Source organism: Marmota monax, unplaced genomic scaffold, assembly GCF_021218885.2.
Source record: "Marmota monax isolate L192 unplaced genomic scaffold, Marmota_monax_Labrador192_F-V1.1 WCK01_AAM20220418_F8-fsc00157, whole genome shotgun sequence".
Classification (NCBI taxonomy): Eukaryota; Metazoa; Chordata; class Mammalia; order Rodentia; family Sciuridae; genus Marmota; species Marmota monax.
The window spans coordinates 1086350-1107972 of record NW_026694573.1 but is presented as its reverse complement, the minus strand read 5'-3'; the positions used below and the strand labels follow the sequence as shown (position 1 = coordinate 1107972).

Here is a 21623-nt window from a genome sequence, read left to right as displayed (position 1 = left end):
ACTCAACCAATCTGTGTCCTCTGGCTGCTAAAGCCACATAGTCGGGGTTGCCATCCCTCACCCCTCAAAGATAATGAAGCCTCACCCAGGCAGGCTATCCAGATAGGACTAAGTTACATTCTCTGCAGTGAAATGATGGCCCTAAATGGCCTTTGGAGTGGCCCTCACCAAGGGCTGGACAATCCCGGAGGCTCTGTAGGCAGCCGGCAGCCTTGCAAATCCTTGCAGGTCAAAGCTAGCAGCACAGGCTATATCTTTCCAGCTTACACTAACCCAGGATCCCCATATTACCTTGTACCATGGCAAGAAATTTTAACAGGAGTGGCTTTGGGGTATCTACCTGGCTTGAAGCAGGTTTGGTGCATAGGTACAAGGGCAAGAAGGTGGTACTGAGAAACTTTCCACAGTTTTAGAAACAACTGGGAGAGACAACACAAGTCTCTAAACACAGGCTAAAGCTGGGTCCCAAACAGGCACTCCTAGGACTTGGTACTCAGAAAAAATTTCAAAATCAGACACTGACCTGAAGAGGTAGGTGAAGTCATCCCTGCACAGCTGTTGGAAGGAGTTAACATGTGGTAATATTCCTATCAAGTGCTCAGCATAAGGGGGTCATCACCAATGAGGTCACCAATAGCTGCATCCCCAGACTCCACTAGATGCTGAGAGGAGACAGCCTAGCCTATGTGCATCCCAATAAGCTGTGTGCTGAAGGGGAGCCAGTACTACCAGTTGGTGCCTCACTGATGAAGCCCAAGGTGAGTACACCTTCCTGCTCCCTAGCAGTGTACTTTGCTGTAGCTTCCCAGGCAAGGTCTGCAGAACAGCTTCTGGGAATAAGAAGTGCTTAGTTCTACCCAATGCTTCCCACAGTGATTTTCTAGAGCAGGGTGCTATTGGGAAAAAAAACTACTTGCACATAGAGGAAACAGACCATTCCCGAAGGCAGGCCAGGGCTAGGGGTGGGCAACTGGCCTCAAATGGGCCCACCACCAGGGCCAAATGGGCCCTATAGGCCCAGGGTCAGGTTACCACCAGGGATAGGCTATACCAGGGAGGCACAGCATAGTCATTACTTACTTTGTTAAGGAACTCTCTCATCACCTGAATGAAGTAAGGAATAGCAAAATCCATGAGGTTGTGTCTCCAGGCCAGCTCGAGCACCACATCTGGGTGAAGCAGATCATAGCAGGTGAAGAGAGAGGCTGCAAAACACTCCCACTTTCCTTCCTCCAGGAACCACTGTAGCAACTTCTCCGCTAGCTCAGGATCACGCGACTCTGAGGCATGCTGCATGGCATCCTGCAGCCAAAAAAACAAACAAACAAAACAAACAAACAAACAAAAAAAAAAGGCACAGCTCAGGTTGTTCTGCATAGGTAGAGGCATTGAGCCTTTAGTCAACTGGGGTGGCAGATGCTGCTCTACAAGGTTCTTCTTTACAGTATAGAATAAGTGTGTACACAACTGAGATGTTCCCTGTGCCTGTTGCCCTTTGATAAGATGAAGGTGCTACCTCAAGGGACTCTAGAGAGGACCAAATGTGGTTTTCTCAAACCTTGCTGAATTGCCTGGAGGTGGCACACACAAGTAGGGCACCCTGGGAGACAGAGGTTCCACCTCAGGGCCAAAGACATAGGTGTAGAGGCAGTGTGCAGGGCTTCTCTAAGGGACCTGCAAGGGGAGGTAGTTGCTTAGACCTATAGCCATGCCTCCATCTGGAGCTCCAACTAATGTGGAACAGCTATAAGGGAATAGCTAGTGTTCAAGAAATAGCAATCTGGTTGGGCACAGACACATACACCTGTAATCCCATATCATGAAACAAGTTTGAGGCCAGTCTGCACAATTTAGTGAGACCTTTTCTCAAAATAAAAAGGGCTGGGGGGGTCTGGGGATGTGGCTCAAGCGGTAGCGTGCTCGCCTGGTATGCATGCGGCCCGGGTTTGATCCTCAGCACCACATACAAACAAAGATGTTGTGTCTGCCGAAAACTAAAAAAGGGCTGGGGATGTAGTTCAGCCTGAGTGTCCCTGGGTTCAATCCCCAGTACCACACACATACATAGACACAAAGTGATTTGCTTTTTCCCTCAAAACCCCTAACTGCCATTTCTGTATTTGCAAATGTCTTTGTTTAAAACATTATGTACAAAAGGCCACACACATTATGACAAATTAGTAGGAAACTAGTGCTCTGGTTGCTTCTAGCTGTATGAGCTAGCTTTTCTGACTCCAGCCCAGCCCTTGTGACAGGTGTCACTACTCAGAAATGAAGTCACTTGCCCATGGTCACTCAACCTAATTTGTGGACTGTGCAATTTGATGACAATTTGTAGAGAGGATGGCAAGCAGAGTTGCTGTCCCTGCTTCATGTACCCACTATGGGCTCTAATATAAGCCTCTGAGTTACCTGGAAGACTCCTGAATATATTCTGTGAGCCAGCTCTGGGTAGTAGTCCTCTTTCCCTTCCTCCCAAACAAATTTTCTCCCACCTGCTTGCTGCTTAGTTCAGAGTCCTGCCACAGCCTCCACACTGTTACTAAAAGATCAGGACTTTTTTTTAAAACTCTTTTTAAAATATTTTGGACACAATATCTTTATTTATTTTTATGTGGTGCTGAGGATCGAACCCAGTGCCTCGTGTGTACAAGGCAAGTGCTCTGCCACTGAGCTACAGCCCCACCCCAGGACTTTTTTTTTTCCTGGCCACAGTTAGCTAAGACTCAAAGTGAAAGCTCCAGGAAGCCTTCAGGCACATGTGTGAGGTCATCTGATGCCAACTTGGTCATAGCCATCAGTCTCCCTGAATGTTTCCTTCTGACTGGTCACTCTCAGGTGGCCTGTCTTCAACCCGCACCTAAAGTCACCTTTCTGTTTTCCCTGTTCTATAGGCCTTAGGCATTTTCAGACCCCTTGAACTCTAGACTGAGTTCCTCTAGGTGGCTTCCTAGAGGACTTAAAGGTCCAACGTGGTCCAACAAAGCTGTCAGGCAGTACCCTGCTCCCGCTGCCTGAAACCAGCTGGGGGCTGAGAATAGACCTTCCTCTTCTCATTATCACCCCCAGCCTGCAGCACTCTCGAGTAGCTCTTGATCCTTATCCTTGCTGCTGTCTATTTCTCCTTCCAGACTGCTGCTGGTGCCCTGACCCATGACTACAACTTCACTGCTGCAGACTCCGGTTCCTAACTCATAAGTATGTGGAGGGACCCTGTTCCTCCTGCCCTCAGCCCTTATCTGCTTCTCATCTGACCCATCTAACACTGCACATTTCACAGTGGCCAAGCTGACTGCACCCCAATCCTCAAGGGTGCCACTGTTGATCATATTATTATCTAACTCTACCTCTGCCATTTGGAAATACTTTTTCCAGTTGCTCCCTGTCTGGGCATACTGTGATATGGATACTCTCTTCCAGGGGACTTTGGTTCTGCTCAAGAGAAGACTCTTCTAGCACAGCAGTGTTGACACTTGCAGGGGGGCCACTTGTGACTGGGGGCTGTTGAATATGATTTTTGGTCTCTATCTCCTATTAAAGCACTGTGTCCCCAGTTGTGACAAATGCATCTTGGGTAATGTACCAACAAAAAATGTGGAAAAAAAAAAACAAACAAACAAAAACAAATGCTCCTTGGAGAACAGAATCACAGGTCTTGGGAAGCATGCTTTCCACTTTCTACCTATGGTTTTGTCCTTTGGATTGTCTTCTTGGTTCATGTGGCTCTGAGGGGTGGCTTGCTAGAAAAGAAGGACCTCTGGCAGTACTTATACCACTGTTCACTCATCATTGTCTGGGAGGCAAGGAGGCTGCACATTTATGTGTGGCAGGCACCATGGGGACAGAACAGAGTAGGTGAGACAGGCTGGCCAGGATGTGTCTGAATTCTGTTGTTGCTTTCCAGTAGCTAGCTCCTGGGTACCTTCTGTTTGGTTGTAGAGTTTCTGGAGGGGACCTATCAGCTCTCAGAAAGGATCTTGAGCACTATCACTAAGGGCTAGATGTCATAGCAAGTGGTTCTTCTTTTCTTTCTTTCTTTCTTTTTTCTTTTTTTGGTACTAGGGCTTGGACTCAAGGGCACTTGACCACTGAGCCACAACCCCATCCCTATTTTGTATTTTATTTAGAGACAGGGTCCATTGAGTTGCTTTTGCTGAGGCAGTCTTTGAACTTGTGATCCTCCAGCCTCCTGAGCTGCTGGGATTAGAGGCATGTGCCACCATATCCTGCTAAGTGCTCACTGTTTTGTTTCTTTTTTGTGGTGCTGGGGATCAAACCCAGGGTCTCATGCGCACTAAGACAAGTGCTTCTTCACCAAAGAAAAATGCAAATGGTCAACACATACATAAAAAGATGTCCAACATCTCCAGCAATTAGAGAGATGCAAATTAAAACTAGGCTGAGATTTCATTTCAGAATGGTAACAATCAGAATGACAACAATAAATAAACAACAATATTGCAAATTGGTGCAATCACTCTGGAAAGCAGTATGGAGATTCTTCAGAAAACTTGGAATGGAATCTCCATTTGACCCAGTTATCTCATTCCTCGGTATATACCCAAAGGACTTAAGTTTAGCATATAGTGACGCAGCCACATCAATTGTTTATAGCAGCTCAATTCACAATAGCTAAGCTACAGAACCAACCTAGGTACACTTCAACAGATGAATGTATGAAGAATATTATTCAGTCATAAAAATAATGACTTTATAACTTTTGCTGGTAAATGGATGGATATTGAAGACTATCATGCTAAGTGAAATAAGCCAATTCCAAAAAAACAAAGGTCGAATGTTCTCTCTGATATGTGGATGCTAACAGAAAACAAGCAGGGGTTGGGGGAGAGAACAGAAGTTCAGTGGATTAGACAAAGGGAACAAAGGAAAGTTAGGGGGATAGAAATAGGAAAGACAATAGAATGAATCAGACATAACATCCCTATATTCATATATGAATACACCACAATGGAACTCCACATCATGTACAATCACAAGAATGGGACCCAAATTAGAATAAGTTATACACCATGAATTCATGTCAGGATATACTCTACTGTCCTGTATATCTAAAAACAACAAATAAAATTTAAAAAAGAAAGTAAGTAAGGTCAGATTGTAAAATGAACATGAAACCAGTGAGAGGTGAGACAGAGGAAGCACCAGGGATAAAATAACTAGTAATGGAGGGCCTTAGAAGTCAAGGTAGTTTTAAATATATCTTTATAGTAGTGGAAAGCATTTGAAAGAAAATTATTATATTTTAGAAAGATCATTCTGACAGTCAGCAAGAAAAATGTTTTCTCAGAATATAACCCATGATCAATTGTAAAAGAACTATGGTGAGTCAAAATAGTTATTTTTTTTTTAGTTGTTGATGGACCATTATCTTATTTATTTACTTACTTGTGGTGCTGAGAATTGAACCCAGTGTCTCATAACTGCTAGGCAAGCATTCTACCACTGAGCCACAACCCCAGCCCCAGTAGCTGGGTTTTTAAAAAAATTAGACATGAAACAGAACAGAGTATATTCTACAAAAGAGCATAAGAAGTCTTGTTTTGCTGGGCATGGTGGTATACACTTGCAATCCTAGCAGTTTGGGAGGATGAGGCAGGAGGATCGAAAGTTCAAAGCGAGCCTCAGCAACTTAGCAAGGCCCTAAGCAACTTAGTGAGACCCTGTCTCAAAATAAAAAATAAAAAGACTGGGGGTGTGGTTCGGTGTTTAAGCATTCCTGGAAAGCAGTATGGAGATCCCGCTGCCCCCCTCCAAACAAAAACAAAAACAAAAACAAAAAAACAAGTGCTCTACCTCTGAGCTATATCCCTAGCCCAGGGCTAAATATCATGAAACAATCTAAAACACTGGAGATGACAACTTAGGATGAAGCTCAACATGATCCTGACATCAAGGATCACATGCCTTAATGGAGTCAGAGCTCAGGTGCCATGAAAACAAAAGCCTGGGCAAGTGGTGGATACTGTCTGAGCACACTGGGAAAATGCTAAGGAGCACCCAAGGACAACTCTGAGGAGTAAGATCCTTAGTCAAGCTTACCACCTGCTGGGTTGCTCCCAGGGTTTCCTGGCACACAGAACCCTTGGAAATAAGTTCATCTACACCACTCCACTTTGCCCTACTGGGGAGATGTTCAGGCCAACCAGAGGACGGCAATGCCTTCATGCCTGATTAGCAGGTACCTGGACTTAGAGTTTGAGAGAGGTCCTGAACCACCTCTCACTGGAAAAAACAAATGTTTTGAATTTAATTTTAATTTAGGTTTAATTTCTCAAATTTTGATAAGTAGATAACAACAACAACAACAACAAAAAGAATCCTACCATAATATGTTTGGGCTGTTGGAAATGAATCAACTCCATAAGACTCTGCAAGAACCTTTAATCCAAATAATTTCTAAGAAGTTCTAGATTCTTCTTAATTCTCATCCCATGCTCTAAAACTGAGTTCCTTCACCACCGACAAGGATCTCCTGGTGAAGTTCAGGCCCTGGTCTCTGGGAGAGGTCTGAAGTGTGAACCCTTTAATCCCCAATCCATAAAGCATCAGTGAGGTGGCCAGGGCAAATGAGGGAGGGAACAGTTGTGTGCGGTGACCAACCTTATAGAGATGGTCCTTCTTGCAGAGTTCCACACTCTGGGCCCACCGATTGTTGCCCTTGTAAAGATAGGCTGCTATGCGCCTAAATTCGATCATCTGGTGCTTCTCTAGCCGTTGAGCCAGGCTGATGTTGTCAAAGTTGTCATAGGCATAGATAGATGCCCTCAAGCCCTAGGAAGACAGCTTTTTCATGAGAGAGGAGACACTATGACACAGGCTACCTGCACAGTGAGCAGGCACCAGGAATTACTTTGTGGTGGTTGCTGCTACCATAGCCTGAGAAAGGTCCCTGCCCATATATCCACTAGTGCCTGATGGGGGCCCCCACACCCTCAACCTGCTATGAGAACAGACTGGCAGGTACAGGGAGAAGCCCACTGGCTCCTGAGCTGCTTCTTCCACACCAACCTGATAATCTTCCTCTTCAGTCAGCAGATGGTTGAGTGCTTCATTCACATTTTTGTTGTTGTGGTTCTGGACTGAACACAGGTAAGGCTTCACTAGGGGCAACTGGCCTGCCTGATAAGTTGGAGAAAATGGTTGAGACACTCAGCCACACTCATCACAGAGACCCTGGAAGGAGTTGCCTGGGACATACTAATGAAGTGGAAGTGGGTGTGGGCTCTGCAGAGCCAGAGAGCACTTTCTTAACAACTAGGATCAACAGGTCCTATATACACAAAGAGATCATTGGGTTACTCAGTCAATACTATTTCATCTGTGGACACAGGTTTGGAATGCAAGCCTGTGTCTGAAACCTAAAGCAGTTTGATAAATGGAATTTTGAAACTGGTTGGGGATCAATTTCAAAACTTATTTACAAAGGTGCTACCCTTTAGACAGCCTAGGCAGAGCTAGCTCAATATAATTATTTAGCTAGCTCTGAATATTTATTTCTCATAATTTGTATAAGTGGCATGTTCCCTATTCTATTTCTCTCAAATTACTAGAGAAATTGTTGTTGTTATTGTTATTTCAGTACTGGGGATTGAACCCAGGGTCTCACATGTGCTAGACAGATGCTCTACCACTAAGCTACATCCCCAGCCCCAGTACACTCTTCTCTGGACAATGGGATTTAGCCAACTCACCTTTGAAAAGAAACTGACTGTCCGGGTGTGGTCCAGCCGGGGTGAAAGCACCAATAGCAGGTCATTAATGAGCAGAGGCTTATAGTCCAAATAGAACTGTAGGGCTTTATAATAGAGCTCAATGTTGGCAACCTGGGGAGGGGGACAGCCCAAGGTCATTCCCTGCCCTGCCTCCCAATATCCTGGTCCACTGGGCCGCCTTGTTTTTTAATCAAATGCCACTTGACTATTGAGGCCTGTCATGACACCCCTAGGACCGAACTGCCTCAGATCTACCAACTCCCATCTCTGCAGTACTATTCTATTTAGTACTTGTCATTAGATACTCTGCATTCCTGTTTCCTGCCTTACTCAAGCACCTATGCAATTACCTGACACAGGTCTGGTACTCAACCAATACTTGTTAAGTGCATGAAAGAAGTATAATAAGATGAAATAAACTTAGACATAAAAAACAAGCAACAAGGGCTGGGGATGTGGCTCAAGTGGTAGCGCGCTTGCCTGGTATGCATGCGGCCCGGGTTCGATCCTCAGCACAACATACAAACAAAGATGTTGTGTCCGCCGAAAACTTAAAAATAAATATTAAAATTCTCTCTCTCTCTAAAAAAAAAACAAACAAGCAACAAAATTCTTTTATTCAATCAGATGCCCTCTGCTCTTCCTGAGCTATAAGTAAGCCAGTAGCATGTCTTATTACATCTCCAGTACTTTTGAGCTGGATGGTGTGTCAATCAGACCTTGGGTGAGCCTTGGGAAGACCCTGCACCACCAGGAAGGCTTGTCTTTCCAGACTTCAAGGTCTGGCCAGGCTTCTGTGTCTCTTGGCTCTTTCCCACTGGTCACTTGCTACTCTCCTGCTGGCTGGCATCACTCAATGACGTGAGAACTACAGCAATGATGTCCATGGCCTGCCTACAGCTCTACTACTCAGAAAGCAAGGTAATTCTTATGCTCCACAAGGGTATGAGCCAAGCCAGCAAGATGAACATATCTGTGTGAGTGAAAAGGGATCTGAGGGTATACATGGGGTGTGACCAGAGCTATAGCTACACTGGGGGCAGGGTGAGCACTATGGAAGCCTCTAGAAATGCAGGGTTTAAGTGACTGAGCAGCTATGTGGGGCCTAGAGGGGAAGCCCCTTTATGTTTACTGACAACTTTAGCCTCTCTTTCTTTTCCTCCTCTGACCTTTCCCTCTTATGTTAGAGCACTTGCTGTCACCAGGCTCCAATGTTCCTAATACCAGCTTCATAGATGCAGAGCAGTGACCAAGCATTGTTGCAAAGCTTTTCCTGTATACTGGCTGGCCCCCAACAGCTCTGGAACTTGTCATCCTTCCAGGCTGGCCCTTTCACTCAGAAGCACAGAGGCCAGATCAGAGGGGTCTCATCTAGTCATCTAATAAGCAGAAGGAGTGCCAGAGATGTCACAAATCCTGGACATCATCTCTACTGTGCCTTAGATCCCCAGTGGGATGGGGCACTATTTCTGTTTTGTAGAAAAGAAAACAAAGGCTTAGAAATTTTGTCATGAATTCTAGGGTGATTGGCTGATGTGCTCTGGGGTCTTAATGACAGTATTCATTACTTGTAAGAAGCACCTAATGTATGCAGCATCTACTGTATCTCCCTTTATGGGGAGAAATCACTATGTTCATTTCATCAATGGGATAATTCAGGTCCAGAACAATGATATTTCTTTTTTTTTTTGGGGGGGGGGTACCAGGGATTGAACTCAGGGGTACTTGACCAGTGAGCCACATTCCCAGTCCTATTTTATATTTTATTTAGAAACAGGGTGTCATGAGTTGCTAAGCACCTTGCCATTGCTGAGGCTGGCTTTGAACTTGTGATCTTCCTGTCTCCGCTTTCCAAAGCCACTGGGATTACAGGCTTGTGCCACTGTACCCAGCTTCTTCTTCTTCTTCTATTTTTTTTTTAGTTGTAGATCAACACAATACATTTACTTATTTATTTTTTATGTGGTGCTGAGGATCGAAACCAGTGCCTCACATGTGCCAGGCAAGTGCTCTACCACTGAGCTACAACCACAGCCCCAACATTTCTTTTTTAAATTTTTTTAAAAAAAAAATATATATATATTTTAGTTGTCAAAGGATCTTTTATTTTATTAATTTATTTATATGCGGCACTGAGGATTGAACCAAGGGCCTCACTCAAGCCAGACAAGCACTCTACCATTGAACCACAACCCCCATTTCATTTTCTTTAAAAAAATTTTTTTAGTTGTAGATGAACATAATACCTTTATTTATTTTTATATGGTGCTAAGCATTGAACCCAGTGCCTCACACATGCTAGGCAAGTGCTCTACCACTGAGCTATAACAGTAATGACATTTCTGTTTCACAGTTAAGTTAGTGAATGGTGGAAACAGAATGCCAACCCTATATATGTCAACAAGTTCCCTACTTGGCCTGCCACTGCCTAGCCAGGTGCCACACAGACTCAACAGCATACCTTCTTCATATGCTCAGAATGAAGACTAAATGTTACCCTTCTATTGGGTCCCTACACAGATATGTGTCCTTTTCCTCTAACTGGGGATGATGTCTCTGTATCTCTTGTCCTTTACATATGAGCTGATGTGACATGTCTCTTATACATCAGAGTATGGCAGAAGCTTTTGTGTATCATCACACAAAGAAAAGCCTTGACTGTCAGCCCTACAGGTGGCAGATGAGAGAGATTGCTTTCCTGCTTAATAGGCCTCATCTGTTCTACACTGTTATGTACACTAAGACACAGAAAGGACTGCCGCTTCAAGTCGTTTTTAAAATGCACCCTGGTATCTAAGAAGTTAAACTTTATATAAGTACAAAGAATTGATTAGGTGTGGATTTTCCAGCATGTTGACATATCTACCTGGGATGGACCATAGCAATGGGTGACCTGCTTGTCCTCTACTAGAAACCTGCAGAATGTACTCAGGGTGAGATACCCTACCAGAGGTCGCCAACTTCATATGCTACCCTACCCTACATACAAGATAACATGGATATCCTCCTCCACCAAGAACCTAACATGTGGCTTGGTGTTTGACCTTGTTGATGATTCTTCCTTTAGACAGTTCCCAGGAGGCACAGAGACCTCACTTGGCAGCCATCTTGCCACCCATGCCCACCACAGATAGCTGCCTATTGAAAAGAAGGTGCATGAGAGAGGCAATAGCTGTGAGGGGCTGCTGTGCCATCCTGCTCCTTAATCCAAGAATGGCAAGACTAAGATGAAGTTAGGATGCTTCCTTTTGCTGACAGATAGTAGAGGGGAGAGGGTAGTGAGCCAATTATTTACTCCAAAACACTGGGGCAAAATGGAGATGCTCAGTGCAAAAGGCCTGGGGACTTGCTGGATATGGTGGTATGTGCCTGTAATCCCAGCTACTTGGGAGGCTGAGACAGGAGAATTGAAAGTTCAAGGCCATCCTGGATAATTGAGTAAGACCCTGCCTCAAGTTAAGAAAGAAAAGAAAAAAGTTTTTGGGGTTTCATGGGCTCAGTAGTAAAAGATGTGTGTGAGGCTCTGGATTCTATCCCCACTAAAATACTGTGTGTGCACACACACGACTGATGATGGTCAATTTCTTCCCTTTTATCCCCTTCTCCTAACTTGTGGGCAGAGCCAAGCAGAGAAAGAGAGGTCCTGAGGTTAGATCCACTCAGAAACCAGAAATGTGTAATAATAGCTTGTTTGATGCTAACATCCAAACATGATAACTCCTGACAGCTGTGATGGCTGGTAAGAGAAGTTCTGAGACCTTGTTTAGCTTAATGAGGTTGTAGGACCACCCTGGGATGGTCCCTCCACTAAGGGCATTTCCTGTGCCTCTAACAGGGCTGTCAGAAAAAAAAACATTAAAAAAAAAATAGAAAATGGAGGCTGACAAGGTGTGAAGCAGAGCCCTGAGTTGACAGAGCAGAAAAACGAGTAGATTAAGGTCTGCATACTGACTTGACCCTGTCTACAGCCCAGCTGGGTGGCCCTAGCCTGTAATCTGTCCTTCCTGAGCATCAGTTCCCTTCATGTAGATGGAATTACCACCATTCACCCAGATGATGGTGCAATGCACGTGTAACAAACACACATAGGTGGGGTGGGCTGGGGAGCACACTCTGGTGTCGACATACCCTCTCCCCACCAGAACAGGGCCTGGCAGAGGCAAGTAGTTGCCAGAGCTCTGTAACCCACTTACCTTGGCAATGAAGTCCTTGAACTGACCTTCTTTCCAAGATTCAGTGGGGTGACTCATCATGGTGAGAACAGCATTGTCATATTCCTCATACTTGTCATAGAGGAACACCAGCTCTGCCCAGAGGTGTGCCTGCTCTGCGGCCTTCAGCACCTGAATGGGGAGGGCATGGCAGGGATCAATTTGCACTACTCAAAGATGTGACCAGAACTATGGGAAGGACACAGGTACCTTTGGGATGTTGACACGGGACCAGAAGAGCTCCAGGTGCTCTGGCATCTTCTGAGGCTTGAATTTGGAGTACAAAATGGCCAGCTCAGTGAACATGCCCATGTGGGCCCTCTCCAGGCCCAGGGCTGCTTCTAGTAGGGACATGAGCTCCTCAAAGTATCCTCGATCCTGGCAGATCAATAGCCACACTTGGGTCAGAGGTATTACACAACTGCCTGCAGACACCCTCCATCCACAGTCCATACCAAAGTGTGGTCCATGCCAAATGTGATAACTGTGTGATCTCACGGAGGTACTAGTACAAACTACATCATTTTACTTAGCAACTGTCTGGGTCATATAACAATTACCAATCTTTAGATGCAGACCACCTCACTATAATTCTCAAGTTTAAGTTCAAATTAGGGTTACCATTTTAATGAAAAGAATTATGAAAAAAAAAAAAAAAAACCAGAAATGGGGATAACAGGATCTGAGAATGATTCTTTGTAATCTCTCTACACAATGTACTTTGTGTGTGTGTGTGTGTGTGTGTGTGTGTGTGTGTGTTTGAGACAATGTCTCACTAAGTTGCCCAGCTTGGCTTCAAATTTGTGATCCTCCTGCCTCAGCCTTCCAAGTAGCTGGGTGGGATTACAGGTGTAATCCAGCACGTGTACTCCTGACTATAACAAGTCAACTCCACTCTCCATTCAGAAGAGCAACCCACTGTTCTCTCAGTCATGTGACTATGTCTTTAATTATGATGGCTATCCCTTTGCATTCAGCCCCAACTCCCTCTGCCATCCTCCCAGACAAGACCATCTATCAGTCTGGAGCATCTGGAGTACTGGAGAAACACCCCTTCATCCAGACAACACATGTTGTCTCCCTGTACATCTATAACCACAGACCTGGAAAGGATTCGTACTTGAGGCAACTCATACCTCTCCTCCACCCTAGGACACCCTCCATGACCACTCTCAAAGATATCCTTTCTTGATAGTGGCACCCATAGTTATACTCTATAGGCACCCTGCCTGTATCTCATCTAGCATCCACCAACTGCTACAGGCCCTACCGTTTGCACATCAAGGCCACTGCTCCAGCAACTTTCTCCTTTCTCTTCTGCATTAACTCTCCTTTACACAACTGTCCTCCAGCAAACATCCTGCTAATTGTCCTGTCCTAAAACATTCGTATTTTGAAACTTTGTCCCCTGCCAAATATCACCTCGCTTTCTACTCTCTTTTGCAGCAAAATCTATTCAAAAGACTTGTTCCTGTCTCTCCTGGCTCTTTCTAGCATCTCTAGTCAGGTCTGATCTTGTTCCTAGGATTCAAGGTGACCAGTGACCTCCCAGCTCAGCTTCCTAGTCTGTCTGTTCTCCTTGAGCTGGCCAGAGGCCCCTCCAGGCTACTTTTTACTCAGTAAGTGGGGAATGAGGCTCAAGTCCCAGGGAAGTTGTAATTGCTTGAACAAAGTCTGCCTTCACTATAACCACACCTGGCGTGACTGGACATCTCTAGGAACCCCACCAGTAGATCCAATTCAACAAGAGGATGGCGCCTACTAACCACTCGACAGCAGAGTTTATCTGCAATGTGAACACTGACTTGCCTGCCAAGGGTCACAAGGGTCACCTCTGCCTTGTGGTCCCCTTCTTGAATGTACCTGTCCCTCGGGCATCAGATAATCTCAACCCCTATGGGTTGCACATAGTGGCTGTGCCACAACCTGCCCAGTACTCCATGCCCAGTTTTCCATGGGGCATCCCATTGTGCAAGCCACTGTCTGGGCTTTAAAAAACCCCAGGACACAAAAGAAGAGAAAAGACATAAGAAATTTAGTGGGACATCAACCAGCGTGAGGCCCAGGTGGGCTAACAAGCCACTCTGAACTTCATATACTAAAAAAGGAACTGCACATTATTTAGAGTGTTAGGTATCACTCATCATCAGCATCCCTTGCAGGGATACTATGGCTAGAGTTGACTCATCAATGCTGCCTTACCTGGTAATAGTATATTAACTCCTCTAGCTCATCTGCATGAATGATGATGTGAAGGCTACACAGCTGTGCAAGGCGGAACTCCTGCCCATCCACACAGGCAAAGCATACCTAGGGGAAGGTCAGCGTGAGCATTTCTAAGACAAGACCTGGCACTACAACAGTTGCATGCAACTTGAAATGCAGAAATACTAGTGAAGGGTCTTTTTTAAGCAAATGGAAGATTCTGAACAATATTTCTATAAAATGACCTGAATGAGACTGGGAGGAAAAAAAATTACATCAACAATCTGTAGGCCAAGGGGTGTTCTGGACTATGGAAACAGAAGAGCTCATGGCGTTACTGCCCAAGTCCTGAGATGTAGAGATTTGTTTAGGTGACAGTTATGCTGGAATTTCAGGTATGTACAGCTCAAGAATAATTACTATCTGAGTGCTATCTGTAGGGAGTTGCTTGCTATAATAATTTAACTATAAAACTGTTCTATGCACTGTACTGTATGTATACTTTAGGATAACAAGAATTAAGTCAAGGATGCCCTTGTGCAGAGGGGCTCTTGAACTGTGCTGCTTCTTTTTATTATTGTAGTTGTGTTATGAACAGAATGGCTTTATTTATTTATTTTTATGCTGTGCTAAGGATCAAAAGCAGTGCCTCACATGTGCCATGCAAATCCTCTGCTACTGAGTTACAGCCCCAGCCTGAGCTCTGTTTCTTTAGAGGCTGAATAACTCTGTACTAAAACTAGAAATGGGCTTGCTATGGTTTCCCTACTTCCCTTATCTTCTGAAGACAGCACATGTTCTCATGGTAGATAAAAAAGAACATGCAAATGTAATAATCATAGAACCCAATTGTTAACTTGAAATAATCTTTGGCCCATTATTTTCTAGAGTGATATATACACTTAGTACCCTACTAAATCTCTTATGCACCCAATGGAATTACATTGTACACTCTGATCAACAACACATTTCTCATGTTATTGGAAACATCTTTTCCCATGACTGGGGTTTGAACTCAGGGAAATGCTACCATTGAGCTTCACTCCCAGTCATTTATTTTATTTATTTTGAGACAGAGCCTTACTAAGCTGCCAAGGCTGACCTCAAACTTGCAAACTTCCTACCTTGGCTTCCAGAGTAGCTTGGATTACAGGCATGTACCACCACATTTAGTTCTGCTTATTCATTTTGAATAGCAAAATAGAGTCACAACATATATACTACTTAACCAAGGCCTTGATATTGGACATTGAAGTTGATTTTAATCTTTTATTAAGCAATGCTTCAGAGATTAACTGAAGTTTATCTCTTTCACATCTCTTTACAAAGTTTTGTATACTTAAAGATGATTCTGATATTAACAGCATCTCAAGACAACTTGCCCTACCAATTTGCCAAGAAAGACTAAGAATGTCACTACTAATGTGGTACCAAGAATTCAAAAAGTGTCATAATATACTCATAACACTGAAATGTCATACTATTAAGATGCCTTCTGGGGACTGATTGGTCTGAGATGGAGTTCTTCAGGGACTTTTGCTTCCCACCATAAATGCTAGCTTATGAATTTCTCTGAGCTGTCCCAGAGGACTGAAATTCTCTTTTGAACAGGAGGCAGTACCCAAACTCATCCTACTTGGTAGAACAGTGTGGAGTATAACAGGAAGGACAAGGAGAGAATGCTTGTCAGACTAACATTCTTCTGGAGACTTCCAACAGCTTACCTCTTTCCATGTCTCAGTGCTGTTGGCCTTGTGGCTGCTGTCCACTGCTGCCTGATACTCACCCAGGTGGACCAAAGTGGAAGCCAGGCGGGCAAAGTTAGAAATATTGTTATATAGCAGTTTGGCAGCCTCATACATCCCTTCCTCATAACAGCGGTCTCCAACCTGCAGATGATTGGGAACTTTACTAAGATGTTCTTATATGGAAAGATTTCCCCAGTTCCCTTACTCTCCCTGCCCCCATATTAGAAATTGAACCCAGGGCTTTGTGCATATTAAGCTACATCCTCAGACCCCCAGAATTGGTTTTTAAGTTCCTACATAAGGCAGAGTTATTTTTCTGTTTACTTCGGAGGTAAGTATCTTTCTTATCACCCAGAGCACCCAAAAGGTAAAAAAAAAAAATCCTCCTAGTCCCTATAAACCCTCCCTTTTCTCATGGGGCAGCCTCTGCCTGCGAGTTCCTATGTTACTATGTGTTCCAGCACCTCTCAGGCCCTGGATGTTACCTCCTACACCTGTACCCCACTGGCCTGGATTGAGGTATATTCCTTGCTGCTCCAGGTTCTTCCCTTCCTTGCTACTAAAAACTGCTGAGAAACTTGTGTCAGAATCACCCACTAGTCCTCATTCCTGCTGCCATTTATATATCCTCTTTGTTCCTTAATACATTCTTTGACTTCCTCTGCGCTGAGGACCTTGTCTTCCTCATGATAGCATCCCATCACTTCCATGGCCATTCCCTAACCCTTATACAGTCACCCTGTGAACTCCTGTCACAGGTTCACACACTCTGCCCAGAACTGACTCCTGTCCAGCACACTGTCCCAAGCACTTCAGATTCACCAGTCCAGTGACTCCACTAACTTCCCACTGTCCCTTCTGCCCTCCTTGACTGTGCCACCTTATGCTGGCAGCTTGTAGTCAAGTTTGTGGTTCTTGGCATTTACCCTCAACATTCTTAGTTGTTTTCCATTCTGTGTAGAGCCAACTTTTTTCACATTCTACACTTGGGAATACTGAGCTATACAGAGAGAGCTGAAGCTCAAAGTGTTGATGGGTCTCCCTTGCTCCCTTCCTTCCTTCATTTATTTATTAATTCATTTTTGTGGTACTGGAAATTGAACCCAGAGGTGCTCTACCATTAAGCTATATCCCCAGCCCTTTTTATTTCTGAGATAGGGACACTAAGTTGCTGAGGCTGACCTTAAACTCACAATTCTGATTATAGGCAAGTGCTACGGTGCCCAGCCTACAGGTCTCTTTGAATTCATGACCATGAAACTCAGACAAATTCATAATATTATAACTCTCCTTCCTTCCATGTCTTTTCTCTTGGTCAATCACTTCATATCTTCTCTTCTCAAACCTCCACAGTTCCTCAGTGGAGCCAGTTCCTGGCTTCCTATTTTCTGAAAAAACAGAAATCATCAGAAGAGGCCTGATGCAGTACCATGCCTATGGCTATCCACCTCACATGCCACCACAACCTCATCTGCCATCACAACTGATGCACTTGACTCCTGACCTCTTCTGTTCCTCATCAGGGTCCCAAGGTCCCAGAAACCCGCATCAGTATCAACTTCTATAAAAAACAACTCCTGTGAGTTTAAGGAACCACCGTTCCTTCCCCTAACTTGAAAGAAAACAAATCCTACTCATTTGGCCTTACCTTATTGGATGGCTGCCATTGTTTCTAACCTTCAGAACAACATTTTTCAGGAGAGCTGTCTACATGTCTACTCCCCTCAGTCTCTTGTCCCTGACTCTGTGACAGGGACATTGATCCCCCAGAAAATGGTCCTGTTCCTCTGGCCACTTTTCATTCTATTTCTCCCTGCTGCTAGGTTTTGAGGTGTCCTAACTTCTGCTGTGGCCCATTGCACCTCACACCATACCCCCACTGCCATGCTCTCCTACAGGCAGTGACTTTGAGTATTGTTTGTGTACTGCAGGCTGCCACATGTACATCTTTGGTCTGGACTTCTAATAAATCTAACTCTTCCAGCCAGCTATACAGATCCATGTGGCATCTAGTAGAGATCAGATTATTCAAGCCCTTACTTTCCCAAGGCAGTCTTTATACTGCTTGCCTCAGAAAGCACAAGCCCTTATGCTATCAAAACTTGGACTCACCCTTGCTTTATTCTTCTCACACCAAGTTGTTGGCAAATCCTGTCAACTCTTCCTCTGAGACATATCCAGAGGTGAAATATGCTTTGCCACTCACTTTGACCACATTCTGGGTGCTGTCACCATCAACTCCTGTTAGCATTCTATCTAGAGCAGATCGTGTGCCTCCTTTGCTTGAAATCTGTCACTCTCACCCAGAGGAAAGCCAGAGTCCCAACTTGCAGAGGCCAAAAAATGCTTCCCTACTGTGTCTGCTGTTTTGGCTCTAAGGCTCCAGTCACCCTGACCATCTTCATACTGCTACTGCACATACCCAAACACTCCATGAGAGATCCCTGAACTTACCCTCCTCTGTGCTCTAACCCCCCTTTCTCACCACCACAAAGGGATGATGACTCAGCCCCTACCAAGGGGACCTAACACTAGAATACCCATCCAGCTGCTCCACCTCATTTTTCCCTTTTATACTTACCATTTAATATGTAATAATGTATTTTTATATATTTATTTATTTATTTTTATGTGGTGCTGAGGATGGAACCCAGGGCCTCACATGTGCAAGCGCTCTACCACTGAGCCACAACTCCAGCCCTATAATAATGTCTTAATGGGAGCAGAAATTTGATTATTATTTTCATTGTTTCATTTACAGCTCTGTGCCCTGGCACAGAGCAAAAAGTCAACAACAGTATGTTGAATAAATATTTTCCTTTGTGCTTTCTTCTACTGCATACATGTTTAAAAACTCCCTTTTAATGCAAAGATTCAAATAAATATTTTTAAAATTTTTGTCAAGGAACATACTTTTCCTTTTCAATATTTCATATGGATTGTTATTTTGGATATAGAATTATATGATGAACTTCAAATCCCTTTCAAAACATTAACCTAATTTTCAACAACTAGTTAGTTAGAATTTATTTTGAAATTTAAAGTCTACTTTTGTGTTATTTCAATGAACTATGTACAATCTTTCAAGAAAAGGACTATACCCAAAGGACCTAAAAATAGCATATTACAGGGACACAGCCACATCAATGTTTATAGCAGCACAATTCACAACAGCTAAACTGTGGAGCCAACCTAGATGTCCTTCACTGGATGAATGGATAAAAAAATGTGGCATTTATACACAATGGAATATTACTCAGCAATAAAAAAAGAATATGATCATGACATTTGCAGGGAAATGGATGGCATTATAGAAGATTATGCTAAGTGAAGTTAGCCAATCCCCAAAAAAACAAATGTGTAATGTCTTCTCTGATATAAGGGGGGTGACTCAAAAAGGGGTTGGGAGGGAGAGCAAGAAAGGAAGATTACCTCTAGATAGGGAATAGGGGTGGGAGGGAAAGGGAGGGAGAAGGGGAATAGCATGGATGGTGAAAGGAGACTCTCATCATTATACAAAATACATGTATGAAGATGTGAATTTGGTGTCAACATACCTTATATATAATCAGATATATGATAAATTATTGTATAATGGTGTATTAAGAAATGTAATGCAAAATAAATTTTAAAAATCATTAAAAAAGGACACTGTAATTGCTGTACAGAATATATTTTCTTTCTTTCTTTTAGGTATTTATTGAACCCATAGGCACTCTATCTTGAGATAGAGTCTTGCTTCATTGCCTAGGCTATCCTTGAACTTGTGATCCTTCTGTCTCAATCTCCTGAGTGGCTGGGATTACAGGTGTGTGTGCCACCACACCTGGTTTAGCATACATGTTCATTATCCCTTCATCTCTCTATCACTTTGCAGGATTAATATTTTACCTTTGTGGAAGATTATAAATTATTTACATCTTTCATTTAGTGTTCTTTTTAAAAATTTGGTTAGGGTTTATTTAAAAATTTTGATTTTATTTCATTTAAAAAGGAATACTTTTTCCCCATTAGGTCATCTGACATATGATAATGTTATTTTCAACATGTATCATTTATGTATCCAGATTATTAGTTATGAGTGAGCCAGATCATCTTGTTTTTTCGGGTAAACAGAATAGCTGAAAGTAAGTCCTAACATCTCTTCTTCTGAGGGCCATTCTGATGTGTATAGCTAAGTGCAAGTCAAATGCCCTGGGTTTTAATATCTATAACAATGACAGTAACAAGTTACTATGTAGCTTATTTTTTTTAAAAAAATTTTTAGTTGTCAAGGGACCTTCATTTGTATTTATTTATTTATATGTGGTGCTGAGAATCAAACCCAGTGCCTCACACATGCTAGGCAAGTGCTCTACCACTGGGCTGAGACCTCAGTTCCTCTGTGGCTTATTCTACACCATCAAAAATCTATATCACAAGCCAGGCGCAGTGGTGCCTGCCTATAATCCCAGTGGCTAGGGAGGCTGAGACAAGAGGATCTTGAGTTCAAAGCCAGCCTCAGCAAAAGTGAGGTGCTAAGCAACTCAGTGAGACCCTGTCTCTAAATAAAAACAAAATAGGGCTGGGGATATGGCTCAATGGTTGAGTGCCCCTGAATTCAATCTCTGGTACCTTCCCACCAAAAAAAAAAAAAAAAACAAACTACATCACAGCAGAGGGTGGGTGTGGGCAGTGGCCTATGACTGTAATCCCAGGCTGAGACAGGAGGATTGAGAGTTCAAAGCCAGCCTCAGCAACTTAGGCCCTAAGAAATTTAGTGAGACCCTGTCTCAAAAAATAAAAAGGGCTAAGGATGTAGCTCAGTGGTAAATTGCCCCTGGGTTAAATCCCCAGTATCCTCTGCCTCCAGAAAAGAATCTACATCACTCTAAGGAGCATTCCCCTGACCTAATTTTGGCTGCAGAAGTTCATGGTCCCCAGGAGGCACATCCTACCTGCTGGATGTTGGCATTGTTGGGTGCATTAATGCAATCTTCTAGCTCAGACAGACGGCTGGTTTTAGCCAATGCAAAAATAAGTTCAGTCTCTATATAGGATGCACGGCTGTTTTTCCTAGCCATCTGCAGGAATTTCACTAGATCCTCCCAGTTGTCTAAGGACAGAGAGCAAAGTCAGGTTAACTCATATTTTATGTTTAAATTTTTTTTATGGCAAGTTGTTTTAATTAAGAACTTAAAGCCAAAATTTAAAAAGACTTATGTAGCATTTATTTAAAAAAAATACTGGACTCTCAAGAAAAAAACAAGTTTTAGATTTTTCCAATATGGAAGGCAGCTTGAAACTATCTCACTGATTTGCGATATGTTCCAAGAATTAGGAACATAATTACAACCACATCAGTTCCCAATAAGAAAAAAGTAGAAAATCAAATTTTACAACTTTTAAAATTCATAGGCTCAACAGGAAGCTGCCACCTTTTAAAAGAGAGAAGACTGATCTCAATCATCAAGGACTTGGACATAGGAGGATCCACAACTGCTTACACTCAGTGATTCATTGTTCATATCATAAATTCCTTATAAAATCTTGTTCATTTGTCTTCTACTTAGAAAGAAGCGGGAGGGAATTGGTCAATATGCCTTCCAGATTCACTTCTGCCTGGTTTTCAGTGGTAAGTGCACAAATACAAGTGTGTTTTTGAGGATTCTGGCTGCTCATAGGCTGGAGGGAGTGGGCTCCAGGTGCTACACTCCCAGCTATCTTTCTGATATTGTTACTGGGTT

The 21623-nt window shown here is 43.4% G+C and overlaps 1 protein-coding gene across 8 annotated transcripts in view; it reads right to left on the bottom strand.

The window, feature by feature from the left end:
• Window positions 1–21623, bottom strand: part of LOC124077015 (protein HIRA) — a 206389-nt gene that overhangs the window by 2796 nt on the left and 181970 nt on the right. For 5 of the 8 annotated variants that reach the window (XM_058571732.1, XM_058571731.1, XM_058571730.1 and 2 more), the window contains 9 exons: window positions 20835–20992; window positions 15874–16038; window positions 14147–14254; window positions 12155–12322; window positions 11927–12076; window positions 7713–7844; window positions 7030–7140; window positions 6622–6792; window positions 1081–1302 (listed from right to left, as the gene is read on the bottom strand). In XM_058571732.1, the coding sequence (XP_058427715.1) occupies window positions 1081–1302; window positions 6622–6792; window positions 7030–7140; window positions 7713–7844; window positions 11927–12076; window positions 12155–12322; window positions 14147–14254; window positions 15874–16038; window positions 20835–20992 (1385 nt within the window). The remainder of the gene's footprint in view (window positions 1–1080; window positions 1303–6621; window positions 6793–7029; window positions 7141–7712; window positions 7845–11926; window positions 12077–12154; window positions 12323–14146; window positions 14255–15873; window positions 16039–20834; window positions 20993–21623) is intronic. The other 3 variants (XM_058571735.1, XM_058571733.1, XM_058571736.1) reach the window with 2 other exon arrangements.